Source organism: Molothrus aeneus, chromosome 5 (assembly GCF_037042795.1).
Source record: "Molothrus aeneus isolate 106 chromosome 5, BPBGC_Maene_1.0, whole genome shotgun sequence".
Lineage (NCBI taxonomy): Eukaryota > Metazoa > Chordata > Aves > Passeriformes > Icteridae > Molothrus > Molothrus aeneus.
In genome coordinates, this window is record NC_089650.1 from 48,388,054 (window position 1) to 48,408,233 (window position 20,180).

General features: G+C 41.3%; 1 protein-coding gene across 4 annotated transcripts in view; it reads right to left on the reverse strand.

Moving 5' to 3' along the window:
• Window positions 1-15,035, reverse strand: part of CADPS2 (calcium dependent secretion activator 2) — a 285,197-nt gene extending 270,162 nt beyond the window's left edge. For all 4 annotated transcript variants that reach the window (XM_066550639.1, XM_066550638.1, XM_066550637.1 and 1 more), the window contains exon 1: window positions 14,622-15,035. In XM_066550639.1, coding sequence (XP_066406736.1) covers window positions 14,622-14,945 — 324 coding nt within the window. In that variant the 5' untranslated portion in view covers window positions 14,946-15,035. The remainder of the gene's footprint in view (window positions 1-14,621) is intronic.
• Between the last annotated feature and the right edge of the window lie 5,145 nt (window positions 15,036-20,180).

Here is a 20,180-nt window from a genome sequence, read left to right on the forward strand (position 1 = left end):
TCTGGCTGTAGATCTTAACAACAGTTACACAGTGGAGATACTGCCACAAAGGGGAAAAAGACTCCAAAAAATGTGAAGGTAACTCTTAAAGGAGAAATAGAAGGAAAGGTAGCTGAAAACTGACTATAAATAGTGTTTCCACGTTGTTATGACAGAGAGAACAGGAACATGACTACAAATATTCTGAATCTGAACACTGATATTGACATTCAGGGCTGGGATGCACTAGCACACAGAGTGGATTAAAAAAACATATTGGATAAAAAAATGTACTGGAAAACAGCCACCACAGGAGCTGTGGTAACAGAAACGGGGTGAAATTCAGCATCCCAAACTTCAGGCCAGGACTCACAACAATTTCTGCAATATTTCTGCTCTCCTCGGCTGCTCTGAGCTGAAGGCTCAGATGCACTGCCTTAGAACACTGCAGGCGCCATGTTCATGTGACATGAGAACAAGGGGGCATTAATTCCAGCTGCAAAACCTATAGATAAAGGCAGTTATGATAGCCAGAGAAGAAGAGACTACTGCCTGAGGGATGGTTCAGACCTTGGATTGTTTCATATAGCAGAATGAGATGCCACCCTCTACTAAATCTTTCAGGAAGGAAAAGCTGTTATTACAGCTGAAGGGCAGAGCTGACAGAACAGGAACTGGGTATAAACCAAACCTGCAAATGCATTTGTCTGGAAAACAAAAGTCTCACAACTATTAGAGTAAGGAAAAACAGTAGCCATACCTACTAAGTGAAATTTCATCTGCTTCTAAAAGAGACAAGATGTCTTATTTTTGGACATGAGACTTACTCAACCCAGGAGGTCCCTTTCCATTTGCATCTCAAGTATGATACACAGTAACTTGTCTGTGTGTTGAATACATTCATCAGCTTTCCAATAATTTTGCAATATAATCTTTCCATCCCACAGCAAATCCAAAATTTCATTCAGCCATGATATTTGCTAGCATGTTTACTTGGTGTACCTGAGGCACAGCAGCTTTGTTAGCCTGGCTTATTCCCTGTTCTGTCAAAGACACAAATACAGTAGCTGAACTGTCTGGCAGCAGATGTGTCCCCTGGTAACTATCTGGTGATTCAAAAAGAATTCTGTACACTGGCAGGGGGATAAAATACTTGTTTTCACACAATATATTGATGGAAAATCTACAGCTCTCCTATTTGAGCCACCTTTCAAAAAAAGCCTAATTTTGGTTTCCTAAGTTATATGAACACAATTTTCAAATACAGACATTAAACTGTTTAGAAGTTACTGCATCAGAAATGGTGTCCCTAACTCAGACAATCAAATTCTCCTCAAAACAGGATTTGTTTAGTCCATCTTGATATTTCTCACTCTTCTGCATTGATTGCACATTCAACAGAAAAAAAAAAACCCAACATATTATTTCAATGCTTTATTTGGCTTAAAATTATTGGGCCCAAAATTAGAAAGCATTACAAGTATTTATATTGCAAGCATTACAAGTATTTACTTACAAGTATTTGAGATGGTTTTCAATTTTGGTACCTTAAGTACTGTTTTTTCTTACTTATTCATACGAATGGCTGTGGTGAGTACATGCTATCTGACACCTACCTTAGACACACAAATGTACATCCTTTCCAAGGATGGGTTCACCCCATTGACAAAATGACTGATTTTCTCCCTAAATCCTTCAGCCTTTCAGAAAGTAAAGGTTAGAGGCTACCTATCTTATTCTGATGTTATTATGCAATTCTGTCCATTTTCCAGGCTCTCCAGAACTATAGACTGAAATGGATTTGCATCACTGACCATCTGTATTGCTCAGAGCTGCAGCTCCTCACACCTCTTCACTCAGTCTCTGAGCAGACACATTACTCCAGCTATTACAGTCAACAGGCATTACCCCATTTATCTTATTAGCACTGACTGAGGCAGTGCTAGTCTGACCACCAATATGAAACAGCTGTTCCAACCTAACCCCATCACTACTAAAAATAAAATAGATCAATTTCTTTTTTTTTTCTTCCCCTAAAAAGTGACTTATGATGGCTGTGTTGGCTGCTCTGTAGCCTCACTAAAAAGTCAGGCTGAGTAAAAGGTAAGCACTATCGCTACAGCTGTGCAGTGCAGGAGGAGAATTTTTTCTTAGTGTTTTTTAAACTACATAATTGAGATAGCTGTTTTCCTGTTGGACTCATTATTTTTCCACTATAGGAAAAAACTCACAAATTCAATCAAATTAGGAAAACAAATTATCCTTCACACTGAGAACAGGTATGCTTCCAAAGTAAATGTCTGCAGCCAAGGTACAAATCCATCCTGAATATAAAATCAAGTAGATATTTAAGTCTTATGCCTGTGAAACTTAAAGAACAGAAACAGAATACTAGAAATTCAGTGTATTCATTTCAACAGAATGAACTCTGACCTAGCCCTCAGGAATCAGATCAATTCTAAAAGCTCAATATTAATAAAAAAATAAAATCTTTATTTTTGACACAATTCATATGAAACATCTTTTCTTCCTTACTACAAGGTTTAGGAGTTTTGTCTTTGAAAAAGCTACAAAAGCCAAGGCAGAAATACAGATCTGCAGGGTTTGGGATGTTGGATTTATTGGCTTGGTTTGGGGAGTTGGGAGTGTGTGATGTTTGTTTTTAAAGAAATTAAATGGCAATTTACAAGTTCTACTACAATAAACAGACCAAATAAGACATTTCTGAAAAAGCAGTAGTGTTAAGTAACTTCTATTTCAGTGTTTTATGCTTAATCATAACTTTAAAACCAATGAGATCATAACGTGCAGTGCAGCACTCATTCTAACCCCCTTCCATGGTACCTATAGCTTTCTGCCTCTGCCATGGATCATGGTCTCACTTGGAGCACACAGGAGTCAATTGTGCAGACATCCTTCTTCCAGGATGTGAACACATTCAGAGTCACAGCATACAGCCTCATGGGACCAAAGAGATACTAATGAATTCATTGGGGCACAAAACCTTACGGGACCAAACAGATATTAACCAATTCACTGCAGCACACAACCTCACGGGACCAGGGACGCCCTGACAGCTCTACTGAAGCTCAGAACAACTAAAAGACACTCCAAAGGACATGGGTATTTCAGTTCTGGGATTGGTCCCTCTGTGAACATCAATCCCACATAAAGAGGAGCTCACTACAATGATCACAGATCAATCATTGAGAATTAAATGTCACGTCTGTCTTAGATGGACACCACACAGCAGTGGGTTGATTGCCCAGACTTTAAGACCCATGTCCCCTTCAAGTGCACCCCAGCACTCTGGGGTACCTGCAGCCTCCCACCTCAGCCTCCAGCAGAGACTTAGAACCAGTACAGGAAATTGCTCCTAGGGTTTAATGCTTCCAAGCATTTATTTTTATTTATTCCTAATCTAAATTTCTATATATGTGTCAATGTAATTGAGGATTAAGGCTATTAAAACCAGTTCAAATTAATAAATTAAGGAGTGCCAATTAGGTGGAAATACCCAAATGGATGCCTGCATAAAACTTTAGCCCTGATTAGCCCCTTTAAAGAACTGCTTAGGATAAAAAAGCCTTATTAATTGAGCTTGAGAAGGAGATAAATCTTTAAACTTTCAATTTTTATTCTATCAGATGTAATTTCCATATTGCTGTCTTTCCAAGGACATTGAAAAATCACAGTCCATTTGGTGGCCCATACACTTGACAGCCAACAGTTGCTACAGACACACATGCTACTGATCAACACAGAGGATGCTCCCCAGAGGGCCTCTGCAAGCACCAGAGACCTCTCTCAGCTCTCTGAGCAGGGAACTATTGCAAAGCCAAGTATTGAAACAGAATGCACTATATCGGCGTGTTTCACAAGCAGGTTCTGCTGAAGTCATCCATTAAGAAAATAGTTGAAGAGAGCATTTGATATTGAAATGGAAATATTATTCCTATTTTACCTGTCATTCTGCCCCTATTAGTCCCTGCCTCAGCACTAGAAAGCATAAGCACAGCAAACTTGCAAGTCAGTTCAGGTCTATCTGCAGGATTAGATTCAGGGGATGGCTCAGGGTGTCACAGTATTTTCCAAGGGCACATTATTTGCTCTTTGAAGATACTCTTGAAAACCATTTCTTAGTCATTAATTATTCATTCTATTTCTTATAATCAGTTCTTTTAATTAGTATCCCAGGCAGCTTTGCTGAGAAGCCCACACTTTCAGTAATTAGGGGCAGTTTGTTGCCCTTAATTAACTTCAGACATAGCAAGACTCTTATTACTTTGTTATTTCAGCTGTTTTTATGTTTGCATTGCATATGCTGTCCTGCTTTAATGGCTCAGAAAGGAGACTCTTGTGTCCCTGTTGTGCTATTTATCTCATTTAGGTTCCATCTCTCTTTCTTGACTCAGTATTAATTGCTGTATATTAAATCCCTCTGACTCTCTGAAGTCACATCTACACTTGCAAGCAGAGTGACACCAGAAAAGTGCATCTGAACAGTGAAACAGAACCTGCCAGCCCATCTCCTACCCTTTTGTGCTGCTTTCTATAGTTAAGTGCACTTGCAACAGACACAGGCTGAAGTACAGCAAGAGGGTCATGTATGGAGGCTTCACCCAGTTTGCTGATTTTATCATGCCTCTGTGGCCTCTTGAAGGCCATTCTGGACCGAGTTCTGACCAAATGTTGTTAGTAATCAATGGGTTAATAAACCATTAGAGTTTAAATATCCAGAACACATAAACCAGCTTGAGGTTTAGTAATAATCTGAATAATTTTATTATTCTAAATAAATAATACTTCTCTTTCTTACACAGGTTTTTTCATCTACAAAGAAGAAGGTATATTAAAGCAGCAGAAAGACTGGTGTAATCCGGTTCCTCCAATTAAAGTTCAAGGAAGAGTCAAGCAAAGACACCAGCAGCTCTGTTCACAGCATGCCACTGACCTTGTGGGCAATTCAACAAGGAAAGAGGTTTTAAAAATTCCCCACCCCAGGCAAACAGGAGACAAACTTTCATCTGGCTCCAACAGAAGTCCTGTAAGATGCATCCTACGCTCAGGGTGTGTGAGAGAGAGTCACACACAAAAATACTGGCACAGTCTGGATTTAGTGGGTCTGTGATGTGCAGAACAAACAGATTAGCTTTACATTACACAGCTAAGAACAACACCTCCTTTTCAGCAACACATGAGCAAAACACATCAATATATATGCACACACAGCTGGATCCTGTAATTTTCAGCTTTCCACTGTAGGATATTTGGGTTTTTATATTCCAGGTGATAAAACAGAAGGCTTATATTCACTAAACATAGCTAGTCTTATAATAGCTTTATATACCCTTTATATAATTTTACAACATTTATTATCACAGAAAAAGCCCTGGGAACATGAAGTTATTAACTAGCTAAATATTAAGTACCTAAAAGCTTTGGATGGCAGAGAAAGACAACTTTAAAAGCCATCCTTAATCTCAAGCAGTGTTTTTAAAATAAATTAATTTGGGAGACAAAGCATGCTGAAAAGAACCCAAAGTCATATAAACAAGATTTTCAGAACTTGTATCACAGAATATTTAAGCTAAAACACATCTAGCTACTTCATAACCACGTACCAGTATGCTCAGAATCCCTACTGTGTGTAGTACATGTGTGGCTATGAGAATGACACTGCATTTGGAGTTAAGTCACTGCAAGCAGAATCTAAGTGTCCATTCAGGCAAATACTCCAACAGGTAGCTGAATATTACTACAAAAAGAAAAATTCTAACAGAGTTTTTAAACTTCCATCTCAACATAATATCACTATTTACTCTTAAATCCCCACTGGTAAAAGACTGAAAAATCCTCTGCCTATTAATGGCAATGTAGAAAGGAAGAGAAAGGAGAACTGATTTCTATGATTTAATATCAGATCTATACCAAAAAAATCTTACTTTTTTTTTATTTCTTCTTTTTGCCTATGCTCCATCCATAAGGAGGTCAATATAATAAAAAAAATTTAAATCATCTATATTAATATTTTAGCAATAATATGTATGTGGTGTACTAAATAGTTGGAGTGGAGAAACATTTGTGGAACACTTCTGAATAAGAAATAACCTTGCTGCAAGGCCTCAGAATATATAATTTACAAATAAATCAAGGAATTTATGAGCAATAGGCACAAACCGAGGATGTTTCCCAGCAAAAGCCAGCAAGATAAACATTTGGCATAGACTGCCTGAAGGTGAATTTTTTCTTAGAAAAAGAAAACTCATGAATTCACCATTAGAAAAACCTAAACATATAAAACAACTCCAACTTTCTCCAGAAAAAAAAAACAGTTTTCCCCAGTGCACTATTTGATTTTCATGCAGTCTAACTTCTGCATACCATTTTTCTCACCAGTTCTCTGCCCTAGTGATTCTGTATTACACTAGCATGGATTTTGAGACTATTCCCTTATTTACCAGTTTAATCATTATCCTTTTTATAGACCAATCTCTTTTTTGCAAACTCACTCCCCAAGATATTCCTCTTTCATTTCTCTTTAATACTGAAAAGCATAACTCTCATGACCAATGGATTTCTCTGCTACAAATTCATTCCTCTTTAACTCCGTCATTGTCCTTGCTGAACAGTTACTCTACTCCAAAATTAATTTGGTTCCATACACTTTCTCAACACTTTCAACTTAGTCCATGAAACTGTCCATCACTGGGGGCTATTTCTCCTCTAATCATTGTAGATGTACACCATCTCTTCAGAAGCCTCATTTATGCCCTGTGTATTTGTCCTTCCTTCCACATCCTTGTCTACGGCCCAAACAAGTCTACTCAAATTATTATCCTAAGGATTCTTTTTTTGTCTATCACTCAGTGTCCCTCCAGCACTTTCATTACACAGACGCTGCCAGCCTCTATTTCTAAAACCCTACAGACAAGAGAATTGAACATAAATGAATAATTAATGGTTAAGAAAAAAATGGAAACAAAGTTGCAGAAAAATTCTTGTATAATAACCTTCTCTTTTTCTAATTTTGATTCACCAGGTCACATATTTAAAGAAGTACTCACTGTAGCTCTGTTCATTCTTTACAATGCTGTTAATTAATGCTTTTCCCCTTCCTGACAGGAAAAACACTCAAGAACATTCTTGAACTCATGCATACAAGCAGTCACACTTGAAGAGAAGCATATGTTTTATCTCCTCACTGCAAAATAAATAAGAACTAGAAATAAATTCTACTGAGCAAGTACCATCAACTTTTAGGAAGTTTTAAATACAAAATGAAAAGCCTTCAATGCTTATGGCTGAGAAAATAACCTTCAAAATGCAAGCTTAAGCTGATGCAGCCTGGTACCGACATGCAAACACTATCTCTCCTGCTGCTCAGAGTTTCCCACACACAGCAACAAAATGAAAACTGCTTTTTCACAGCTGCTATTCTGAAACCTGGGGGAATCAGCTGCAATGAACAAGAACTGGGCTGCTTTCAACTCAGTGCCAGCACTTCCAGGCAGAAATGGGCACTGGAGACAGGCACTAGGCAAATGAAGAGGACTTGAGCCGACTCTGTTCCTCACCCTGCCTCCCATCCGCAATGGCAAGAGCCAGAAGTCCCGGAGAGCCTGGGTGCCAGACCTGTGCGTGCCACTGCCATCAGCTGGCAGCAAGAGGAGTAACTTGGAAAGAAATACAGGAGGCACGTTTGCAGCTAATGTACCAAAAAAACCCTATATGAAAACTGACTTCAGGATTAAACGTTTAAAAGCCTTAGAGCAGTCTCTGAGTGTAAAAGTCACAGAGCACCAGGTTCAGAGAGAGTAACATACTAACTGGGGCTCAGTACAGCTCCATAGAGAAGCAGAGTCAAGGCATAAAGACAAACACCCCAAAACACACCCCTCAAAGAGCAGAGGTGAGGTGGAGAGCCAAGCACTTTCCTAGCTAACCACAAACACACCATCCCATCTCCTCTAGGGACACCTCTTTGGTCAATAAAGCAAGTCTTTTCCCTGAGCTATTAGCTCTCCACTTGCAGCAAGGGAAGCAGCAGGAGGCAGGGATATGTTAAGCTAGCAAAGTAAGGGCCATCTACACACAAGGTAAAAACAAGGATAATGGGACAGTAGAACACAAATACAAAGGTACATTAAAAAAGCAAACCAATACATACTGAAAGCAACTTCAGGATGATATTCACCAGTATTAAAAAGAAATGGTACAATGCCAGAAAGAGAAAAACCGACTCTAGCATGAAAATGGAAAGGCAATTGGTTAGTAGTGTCCCCAAACATGAACTGGTGACAACAGGTTTGCATGGGGGAGCAAGGGGGAAAAACTGAAAATTTGCTATTACAGAAATACATTGCTCAATAAATAGTAAACTAGCAACCAAACAGTATTTTCTGTTCTGGCAATAGTGTACAGTTAAAGACAGCATGTAGTAATTGATATTTTGATATATTGCACCTCAGGCAGGTAAAGCAGTGTGGTTCAGAGGGGAAAAAAGTGTTTTCCCCAGCTTTGTTATTCCACAGCATCAGTGAGTATATTTCACAGATGATGTCTGAGAAAGTATTAAAGACAAGATGAGCTGATTTGGTATTTGTGCCTCTCAATCACCACTTACACCAGCTCAGATACACAAAATGCAATGTGAGAATAACAACTGCAAAGGGCTTAGAAATGCAAGGCAGCCCAGCCAGACAATTCCCCCGTACAGTCCCTGAAGAGAGGGTGGCAATCAACTGATCCTTCAAACTTTCCTCCTGTCAGCTCCCCTGTAGAAAAAAAACCTTAATAATTACTCTTCCACAGGCATTTCAAATGGGGTATTTGCCAACAGAGTTAACACATTTGTCAAACCGTGTGGGTGACAGAAAAAAAGAACCTGAGGTCATGCATTCAGAAAACAAAAAATAAAATTGTCCCATCCAATAATAATAACTACTCAAATTTCAAAGGCAAGTACAGGTAAAATAGGCATTAAAAACAAAAAATACCACAAAAGCAGACAAAAGAAGAGAGTGATGAATTTTTCATCATAGCAGACCATGAGAGGTTTGCAGACCGTCCAAACGTGTTCACTTCATTACACAGCTGTTTACAACACGTGGTTTTCCCAGCACACCACCAGCTTCTGGCCAAGCCACACTGATCAATGCTGAGCTGGTAGGCCAGAAGAAGAATTTAAGATTAAAACAGAACTCTGATGGGTTGTCATTTCTGACGTGGTGCTGGTTACTAGCAGGTTTTGCTTCTCTCATCACCCTTCAGTACTTCTTCAGTCATAACTGATTCAATTGCCCATGGGGAGCAAATTTCCTACTGCAGGCAAAACCAACTTCTTCCCCAAACATCTGGTTCTCACAGGGGCAGTAAGATCTATTTGTGAATAACCTTGTCTCAATATGTAGACAGGTCTGTAGACTACCATATTATGGGTTTTGACAGGATTTACCAGAACTCTCTATACTCATTTGACTAAAAATAAAAACTATACACAGCTTAGAGCACGATGACAAGGTGTTATGGGGAAAAATAAGGAAATAAACTTGATTTAAAATGACTTTCTATGACACCACAAAAAGAACTGAAATTTGTAAAGGAAGCAATGAAGGTAGAATTGGAAGACATGTTCCTAGAAAGATCTTTAGCAGAATTTTGACCAGATGAACAAGTTTTATAGCTATGTTTTTTTCTCTGAAACGTGCCTTGAGTTTCTGAAAACAATGGTTTTGGATGTATTCTCCTAGCTACCTTAGCAGTGCGGAAAGCAATTAATGAAGCATGTTCAGAGGCCAAGAGACAATTTTTCTTTCCCAAAACATGCTTAGCCAATAAATAAGTAGATACATACCACCAGCTCAAAAGCAAGGAGATACAGGGCATGAGACAGAAGAAAGACAAACGTTGGGAATAAAACTGCAGTCCAGAGAATGAAGTCTATCCCCATAACCAGTACTTCCTGACAGTGTTACATAGTATCATTATAAACCTCTCCTTTACAGATAAAGTCCAAGAAAGAAGAAAGAATGAATGCACAAAATTCAGATGAAAATGAATTACTGATTACTGCTCCTACTTTCAAGAATTAGCTAGAAGTCAATGCTTTTGATCTGCTCATGATTTAGTAGCTGGATGGGAGAGAAGGAATGGAAGGAAAACAGGTCATCAAGTATTCAGGAAGTAAACTCAGTTATGAATTCTACATGGCCAGATCAATTACTTCTAATACTTATCACCTATGAAAGCAAGACTTGAATTATCAGCTTTAAGGCACTAAGCTTTTCATACATTAAAAAATATTTTTTAGCCTAGGAGTGCTACTTCTCCCTTAGTCTTAAATTTCTGTGTGGCTACTTGATTACTAGAGGAAATTTTAAAATGTTGAGAAAGAAAAACACAGGAAAAACAGAAGGTTTTTTTGTGAGTTAATTGTAGCATTTTGCTGTCCCTTCCTTCCCTAGGAACTTTAACTCTGATTCACTTCCCAGATACAGAACCTGCCTTTGGTTCTGTAGACTCACTGAGTACAAGCAGGTGTACAACTGATTAGTATAGACAGCAGGTACCAGGGTCATCATCTAATCACTGACTCAGTACATACATACTCATATATATAATATATGTTCACATACACCCCTTTCCCTTGATGGAAGACAGCAACAAGCGAATTTTTTTTCACTAAATCTCATTCTATGGACAAATCCAATCTGGTGGTTTGAGATTCAGTTTGGCTGGGGTAGGAGAACAGAAAAAGAGGAATGGGCTTAGTTAACGATTGTCTTCCCTTTGTTGGGACTAGAAACAAGGAGGAGTGAAGAGGCAGAAGAAAAAAATGGTTAAATATGTTTGAGGGGACTCATAAAAAAGTAGTAGCTACAAAAAATTGACAGTCTGTTTAAACCAGGGACAGACAAAATTTGCTTTATCAAAGAACAATATGTAATGATGCATCAATATTTCTCTGCAAGGTGGAAAATACACGATTAATGTTCACAAATATCTATTTAAAATTTGTTACTAAATACATACTAGCCCATCTCTGTAGAGCTAACTCCATCTTCAACAGGATATGCTACCTCACCTCAAAAAATAACACCATGCTTCAGTTCCACACCTCTAATATTTGATTATTCCCCCTTCTCTATCAAAAATCTACCAGCAACCAAAGTAAGGTAGGATATAATAGCAGATAATCAACTAACTGTGAACAGTTAAAAAAGAATATTTCTATCACATATGCATCCCAGAGACTAAGAAAAAAAACCACCAAAGAGCCAAATTATAAAAGTATGTGATTCAGCAAATCCTGGGCTAAATTATGTTGAATTTATCATTATAAGCAAGATAGAGGAATTGATGGACTCTGGCAAATTATGCTAGTTCTTGTTTTTTCTTAAAGTTTGATTTTCTATTTTAGATAACCTTATCTATCACAATACAGCAGAGCTAATTTTACTTAGCAAGAAGAAAGAAGGAAGAAGAAAGGACAACAGAGGAGGGAAACATTGCCTGCATTCAAAATCCTTTAATTAGTATAACAGTGTCATTAAATATGGTGGTTTAAAGATATCACACAGTATATTTTAATTTGATACTAAAGCAAGAACATAAGAAGCCAGCCATACTGTAACCCATTTCCTTACTTATATTACAATGCAGGTGAAGATACTTGATATATGAATTCCATCTCATTCCCTTACTGGAAAATATGTTCCACATTAAAAAGGAAGCAAACTGCATTCCTCAATATTTGCTCAGCAATATGCCAAATGAACTGGCAGAAAGAACAAATTACTTCTGCTCTTAAGCAGGGTGGATACTATTATTAGGCTCTTGAAAGACTGCTGGTGCAAAAGCACTACAAGGAGTTCACAAGCTGAAATGACACAGCATCACAGCTCTCATTCCAAACTGTACCCTTGGATAACCCATGATGGACAGGGCATGCTGCAGCCAACAGCTCCACCGACACAACACAGGTAAGGAACCTCAGGCCAGCTCACAGTGGACAGCCAGCCACATGCTGTCACACAAGTCAGAACTGAAGCAAAAGAGCAAGAGATCAAGTCCATCTCCTATCTTAGCAGATAGAAAATTAATTCAGGAAATAAGCTAGACTTTTATCCCATAGAATATGAGTCACATGATGGGTAAGGCTGGAAGGGGCAAGAGTGGGTCATGTGGTTCAACCTTGCTGTTTAAGCAGGGTCATCCCAGAGCACATGGCACAGGATTGCATCCAGATGGTTCTTGAATATCTCCAGTCAGGGAGACTCCACAGACTCTCTGGGCAATCTGTTCCTGTGTGCAATCACCCACCCAGTAAAGAAGTTCTTCCTCATACTCCAGTAAAGAAGTTCTTTCTCATATTCAGATGCAACTTCTGTGCATCAGTTTCTGCCTGCTGTCTCTTGTCTTACTACTTTGCACCACGAAGAAGAACATCTCTTGACATCCTCCCTTCAGATACTTACATACATTGACAAGGTCCCCTCTCAGTCATCTCCAGACCACCTGTCACAGCTCCCAAAGTGTCTTCCTTCAGGACATGGTTTAGGACAGGTGGTTGTACTCTCGTTCCCAAGGCTGACATGAGGCCACAGTGCAGCGCAGAGAACAGAAGTTAGACATGAGGGCTCCTTCAGACATCTCTCAGCAATCCCGAACTATCAAAGCAGGTTCTCTAAACTCTCAAAACTCATGACCAGTTCTATTACCCTCCATGCAATAATTTACTGGGTAATACATACAAAATTGTCAAATAAGAGGAAAGATGGTTTTGTGCATTTCATTAGGTCTACGGGGAAGTGCAACTCCTCAGAAGACTTATTTTTTGTGTTATGTCTTATTTAAATACATTATTTCCTGACCAGGAAAAGACAAGTCATCCTTGCTCTGCAGCTAAATTCCTAAATATGACAAAAGTAGCTTTGTACATACAGCAATTAATGCAAAATCCAGAGGTCATTTAAAAATAGTAATTAGTAAGAGCAATATTTAATTGCAGGTATCAAGTCAATTTTGTCAATCAATCTGTTCGTTGCTCATAGTTAAATCTGCAAGAGTTTTATTTCTGCATTTTCTGCACATCAGTAATCTCTTTTCATACATTTTATTAATAAAACTAATTAATACATTAGTTATTTTTAAAACAGTTCCTATACTTAGTGACTTAGATCAGTGAGAACTTCTAAATGCTCAGTATCTTCTGCAATTGATGGCCACAAGCTGCAACTTGGAAGCTGATTAGGAAAATCGAATCAAGAGAAGGGCAATGGAGCAGGAGGGCAGGTCACACAGACAGGTTGTGAGATCTCATCCCTGGAGGCTTCTGAGCCTCCTGCTTAAACCTAGGTTGATATCAACATACATCAAGTCTGCTTTGGCTTTGTCCAGTGGGAAGTCACACTTAAGAGGGATCCAGATATCTCTTAAAAATATAATTTCTATGATGATTCTGTGTTTGGCTAGGGAATTTCCAGTGGGTTGAAAATTATTATATCAGATGTTTTTGGCTTTCTGTTTACAAAATGTCTCTATTCAGGCTCTAGAGTTTAAGTACCTAACACTTAATAAAAACAAAATAATCTTCCAGAAACAATCTTATTATTACTACTATGTTGCCACATTAACTTGTCTGAGAATTCACTAAACACAATTACCTACAGAAGGCATACTTCAGATACCCCAGAACATTTAGCACTGGATTTTACAAACCCTTAGACATATGGAAATATCAAAATCATGAAAAGCCAAGTAGAATTAAATAATTTTTGTGTCCTATCACTATCCTTCTAGAAAGTGATGTAGAATGGGGTTTTGGTTTGTTTCTTTTGTTTTGGATTAGTATGTTTGTTTATAGACCTGAATGTAAAAACCCAATTTTTTAAACCAAGCATTTCAAGAACGGAGCTTTTAAGTTGTTATCTGGAAATGTAATGCCTCAATCCAAAACTTTAAGTATTCTACTTATTCAACAGCTCAAAATAAGAGAGAATAAGCATAAATACCTGCACACACCTGCCAGCTCTCAAAAGCTTGTCTTTCACGCACAAGACACAGAGAACAACTTAGGTCAACCTTCATTAGCAGGTCATTATTACCACAAACACGCATGTTGATTGCTTCTATGTACAGAGAGCACACTCAGTAATCCATGAAACAAAATAGTTTTCTCGTTCACCTGTGTTTCATGGCTTAATTTGCTCGGGTTGGGTACAGACGGTCAGAACGCGACTGGCAGGAGGCACCTCTGGAACGTTTAATTCCACCCATCAGGCACCGCCGAGAAGCAGGAATCAATCCTCCACCGCAGAACGGCCCCAACGCGCCCGCTCCCTGCGCTCCTGTGCCCTTCGCACGGCGACTTCGAGCGCAACTCTAAAAACTCAAACGACTTCACCCCCGCTGACAGACGGGTTTCTAAGCAGAGGGTGTGTTTGGGGCAAGGCGGCTGACACCCAGCCCTGCAGCACCGCTTCCCGCGCCGTGCCCGGCCGGAGCCGCGGCCCCGCTCAACCTGTTGCGGGCCGGAGCGCCGCGGCGGCGGCACCGGCGGGCGGGACGGACGGCGCGGGACGGCCCGCGGGGAACGAGCGCACACGGCGGGGCAGGGGAGCGGGGAGGCGGGGGCTCACCTTCTGCTGCCGGCGGGCCATGTCCGTGGGCTGCTTGGCGTTGAAGGGGTGCGCGATGCACCTCGCGATGAACACGTAGAGCTGCAGCCGGAGCCGCTTCTCCCGCTCCTCTCGCTGCAGGCGCTCCTGCTCATCCCGGCCCTCGCTCAGCACCGAAGGGCTGGGGCTGGCTGCCCGTGCCGCCCCGGCCTCCCTGCCCCGCGAGTCCCGGGGCGGCTGCGGCAGCGAGCGCGGCGAGCCGCCGCCCGCCGCCACCAGCACGTCCCGCCGCTCCTCTTCCAGCAGCTCATCGGACTCCTCCTCGCTGGAGGAAGGGTCCAGCATCGCTCTCGGCGGGCGCGCCCCGCGGCCGGGCACGGAGCGAGGCGGGGAGCGGCGCGCAGCTTTCCGGACACGTCGAGTTTACACACGGACTGTTTCCGACCCGCGGCGGCAGCCGGGCGGGAGCGGCGGGGCGGGGAGCAGAGGCGGGGTTTGGGAAGGGGGTCGAGCCTGGGTTGCCGTGGGAATTGCTCCGAGCGGCTCCCGGCGGAGGCAGAGGCGGGACCGGGGCCGGGCTAACATCTCCGCCCGCCCCGGCGAGCGCAGCGGCCCGCGAGGGTCCGGGACGGGGTCGGGCCGGCTGGGCTGGGACTGCCGTAGCACCGCGCCTGCCAACGCAGCCCAGCGCACGGCCCGGCACGGCCCGGTTCGGCTCCGTTCGGCTCCGTTCGGCTGCCCCGCTCCCAACGACAAGGGGCAGGGAGCCCTCAGCAGCGCTGCTCCGCTCGGGCCCTGCCTTGCCCCGCGTCCCGGACAGCGTGGGAAGCGCGCCCGCCGCTCGCCAGCCGGCTCGGACACACGGCGGGACTCCCCGCTGGACGGACAGAGCGGACGCTGTGCTCGCCGTCGACCCCGAGCCTCGCTGGCATCCTCTGCCAAGTGTTGGTGGGGGGAATGAGAGGCATCTCAAATGGCCCCAGAATAGGAAGCCACGGGAGCCGAGCATTTCCGAGGTGGCGGGTGGGCTGATGCCGAAGTGTACATTGCTCTCGCAGGTTGCTTCTGTTGACAGCTTGCAGCCACAAATAGGTGGTTCACATCTGTCTGAAATCGGTTTTTTTTAGACTATCTAGATCCAGATAGGTGCATAGTCTCAGTGGTTGTTGTCACAGTTAAGGCCATGAGAAACATACAAAAGCTTTCCACTAGCACTCGCTAAAATTAAACAAAAAAGGCTTCACCATGTGAGAGCCAAATTTCTGGAGTCTGATCAGGGCCTCCTGGGAAGGCAGGCTGGGGGAGGGAAGGGACATCAGATTTTGTGTGGATCAAGTCCTTCTCTCACTCCTTGCATACCCACAGGTGATTGATGGTGGTGGTACCAGGGAAGACAAGGGAACTACTGAGCAAGGAAGTATTAGGGGCCAGGAGGACAAAGGCTGGAGGGATGGACTGGCACACAGAAAGGCCATGCAGCTCTAAAACGATGGCAGCTGAGGCTGTGTCCACACTACTCCAGGCCCTGCTCATTAGCAGTGGCAAGTTTTCAAAGCCCTGTATCAAAACTCAACAAACTCAGGCAGCCAACCCGATTCTCACTGTATGAGCAGCTGGGTTTAGAGTGGTGAAGGACTCTAGTCCCTTATCAATATTTTGAGGTGACCGGTACTGCAAATTTAGGAAAGGATCTTTAAAGATGTCAGTTTTTAGTGAACCAACCTCAGAAGGTGGAATTCCTCCTGCTGTGAGCAGCGACTATTAGCTAGATGGCAGCATTAAGCATTAAGAGTCTGAGTTCTTCTGCCTCTGGATCTGTACCAGGGGAATGAGGGAACACTGAGGGAGAGTTGTGCTAACAAACACTCTGGCTTTCTTCACACTTTGGGTGCAAAATGTAGCAGTCAAACAGAAATAGGTGGGCTATTTTTATGGGTGGCTTCTGTCCTTAACATTAACTGACAGTAGTAAGCAAAGTCTGTGAAATGCAGAAAGGTAATCAGGGAAAAACATAAATGTCAACCTATTGAACATCTCTGGTCACATTTCCTCAGTGCAGTAATTGGTAAAGCCAGTTTTGTTGGATCACCATCATCAATCACATGCCAGTGCTTGGGTCTGCATGGCAAGTAGCACTAGTCCTATAGGGACTAGGGGACTCAGATAAGGAGTAATTTCATAAAAATATGGTTACTGTAAATGACTTTTTCACTAAGAGGAATACAATTTCCACTCAGATTTGTGGATGCCTTTTGCAAAAAGTTGTTCTCATTCTACTAGCAAATAAAAATAAAGTAGCACTACAAAAATCTTTCCACTAAAGATCTGCAAAGCACATGAATTCTGTGAAACTTTAAAGCAGTCAGGTCCCAAACAATTTTAAATGTAATGGCTCAATCCAGCAATGTCATCTCTGAACTACTGCTTGCATTAAGGGCAGGATAATCATGTTATCATACATAAGATTACATGACTCTTCCTTTTAGAAAAGATTATGGTTGCCCCACTAGCTGCCTGAACCTTTATGGAGGGGAGATGTCTCTCTTACTTTCTCTCACACTTTGTATCAGAATCAGAATTGTTAAAATGGACAGGAACTTTCTTAGCTCATCTAGTCCAACCAGCGGAGTAGGGCCACCTCAAGCAGATTTCCCAGACTAGGTCCAATCAGGTTTTGAACATCTGCAAGGATGAGACTCCACAATCTCCCTGGGCAATTCATGCCCATGTTTGACACTCTCACAATAAAAAAAGCCTTGTCTTTGCCTAAACAGAATTAATTTCCGGCATTTCATTTTGTGCCCATTACTTCTTATCCTTCCTAGGGCATCACTGAGAAGCATCTGGCTCTGTGTTCTTTATTCCCCTCCATCAGGTATTTTTAAATTGATAAGATTCCCATGAGCCTCCTCTTTTCCAGTTTGAACTATCCCAGCTTTCTCAGCCTCTCCACACAGGCCCCATGCTCCAAACCATTGATCACCTTCCTGACCTTTTTCTTGCTTCAGCATGTCCAGCGCTCTGGATGTGGCTTCCCTAGTGCTGAGGAGAGAAGAAAGATCTGCTGGTGGCACTATTCTAATGCAGCCCAGGATGCTGTTGGCCTTCATTGCTGCAAGGGTGCATTACTGGCTCGTGTTCAGCATGGTGTCCAGCAAAACATAAATCTTTCTGAAAAGCTGCTTTCAGAAGCCAGCTCCTAGCCTGCACTGAGCCATGGAAGTTTTCATCTTTTAGGTGCAGGACTTCACAATTCCCTTTGTTGAGCTTCTTGAGATTCCTGTTTGTTATTTTCTCCAGCTTGTTGAGTCACACAACACTCACACAATCATGTGGTGTATCAACTCCTCTTCCCAAGTCCATGGTGTCTGCTCAGTGTCAGAGGGTGTGCTTTGTCCCATCGTCCAGGTCATTAACAGAGATGTTAAATGGCATTGCTCACAGTATCAATCCCTGGGTACAGCACTACTGATGGGCTGTCAGGTGATCTTTGTGTCACAAACCTTTAGGCCAGCAGCTTAGTGTTCCCACTTAGCCAGCCTGCCCTTCATCAGTTTGTCTGTGAGACTGCTATGGGAGAGAGGCAGTGTCGAAAGCCTGGTTGAAGTCAAGATAAACAACATCCACTGCTCTCTGCTCATCCACCAAGCGAGTTGCTCAGTCATGAAAGCCTATCAGGCTGCTCAAGCCTAATTTCTCCTCCATAGACCCATGCTAGCTATCCCATCAGTTTTCTGCTTTGAATATGTTTGGAAACAGTTTCCAGAGTTATTTGCTCCATCATTTTTCCAGAAATCAAAGTGAGGCTGACTGATTTGTAGTTCTTTTATTCTTTATTCTTTTCTTCTAGTCTTTACTGAAGATAGGAGTGCTATTTGCTTTCTTCCACTTCTTAAAACAGCCATGTCTTCCCTAGAGCTGCATGCAAAGGACCTCTAGCAAGTCAGCATAAGTCTCATGTATTGCTTTCAGGCTTCAGATTTTTCCCCCCATATCCCCTTTTTTGGAGAAATGATGAATTTTAGAAACAATTTAGATTTTGTTTTCCATCAGACCAGGCTCAAAATATAATGTTCTCAGCTTGGAATTGAGTACATTGGTAAATGAATTGACAAGAACTATCAGCATATCTAACAGCTTAGGATGAGCACCCTTACCTTCTGCAGCTACTTGTATCACAACCTTTTATTTGATCTTGTGTATTTCCGTTCTGTAAAGCTACTCTGATGTTTCTGCAGAGCACAAAAGCTACCTTTCTGGAGCCCTTTTTGTGCTTCCCTGATAATGCCACCATCAAACAATGGTGGTATCAGTCTTACAGGAATCAGTCAGAACTTTTCCCTGCATTCTTCAGATGCTTGTGTTCAAATGCTCAGCCAGTTAAGTGCACAAATGTCAATGCATAATATTTATATTCAAATACTTATAAGCTTAAAAAAATCCAACCACAACAATGAAAAGTCAATCATTCGTTCCCTTTAAGAAAATTTAACTAAAACCCTTTTATTTATATTTACTCTTCGATTTGTCCAACCTCAGCACAGATTTATAAACAATTGCACTCATTCGACTGCATTTTTTTCTGCCTAGGTATTATATTCTGCTTTGCTTAGTTTGTAGGATATATTAGTCTAAACAAAATAGTGTTAAGAACTGGACTGTTCTTTTTTATATGGCAATGAAATGAGGATATTGTTGTTAAGGTTTGCTTTTTAGGGGATAAAAAAACCAATAAAATAGCTAGTGGTGAAAAGATCAGTTTTGAAGTGATTTAAGATTTTTTCCCAAGATATAAAAATTGTACCTATGTTTTCAAATCTTTCATTTGAGAAAATATGTGGCTAAAATTAAGGCATATAAGAACATATTTATGGTCAGTAAAAGATTTCCTAGTAGAGAATCAGTGTCTTGTAATTCACCTGTAACTGTCTTTTGGTCATAAAATTCATTATTATTTTGAGGCTCAGTAATGAGTTTTAGCTTCGTGCATAGCACTGTCATTTTAGACACTTGTACTATTTTTCTCTAATGTTTTAGATTATGAAACCATGTGATTAAGCATGAATCTCACCTTATGTTATTTGTAAGCAGGTCATAGCCAAAGCCAGACATGACAGCATGATGTTCCCAGGGTGATTTGTGATTGGTTTTTCATGAGACTATACCACACCAGGCAGCACTTAGTGGTGGGTGAAGTACTGCTTCACTCTTACCCACTGTGACCTCCTTTGTTTGTATACCATGAACTTGTGGAGAAAAACTGGAAAGCATGGCAGAATACTTCCTCAAAAGTATAAAACCTAAATGTAAAGTAGAAAAACATATTTTAATGATATTTAGGGGATTTCTTTTTTTTTAATAATAAGATGGCTGAGTATGTATTGTTTTTGTGGTCTTGCTTACTGCTTCTGAAGGCATTTGTTGACACTATTGTCCATTTGTATGTATGAGCTTTTGCCTAGGCAAAAACACATAATAAAGATGCTCTAGGGGCCTATGGTATTGTTAATGTGTATTTACAATCTGCTTGGAAGAATATAAGTTTGAAAGTTCAAAAGAGCTAACATTCTTTTCCTGATG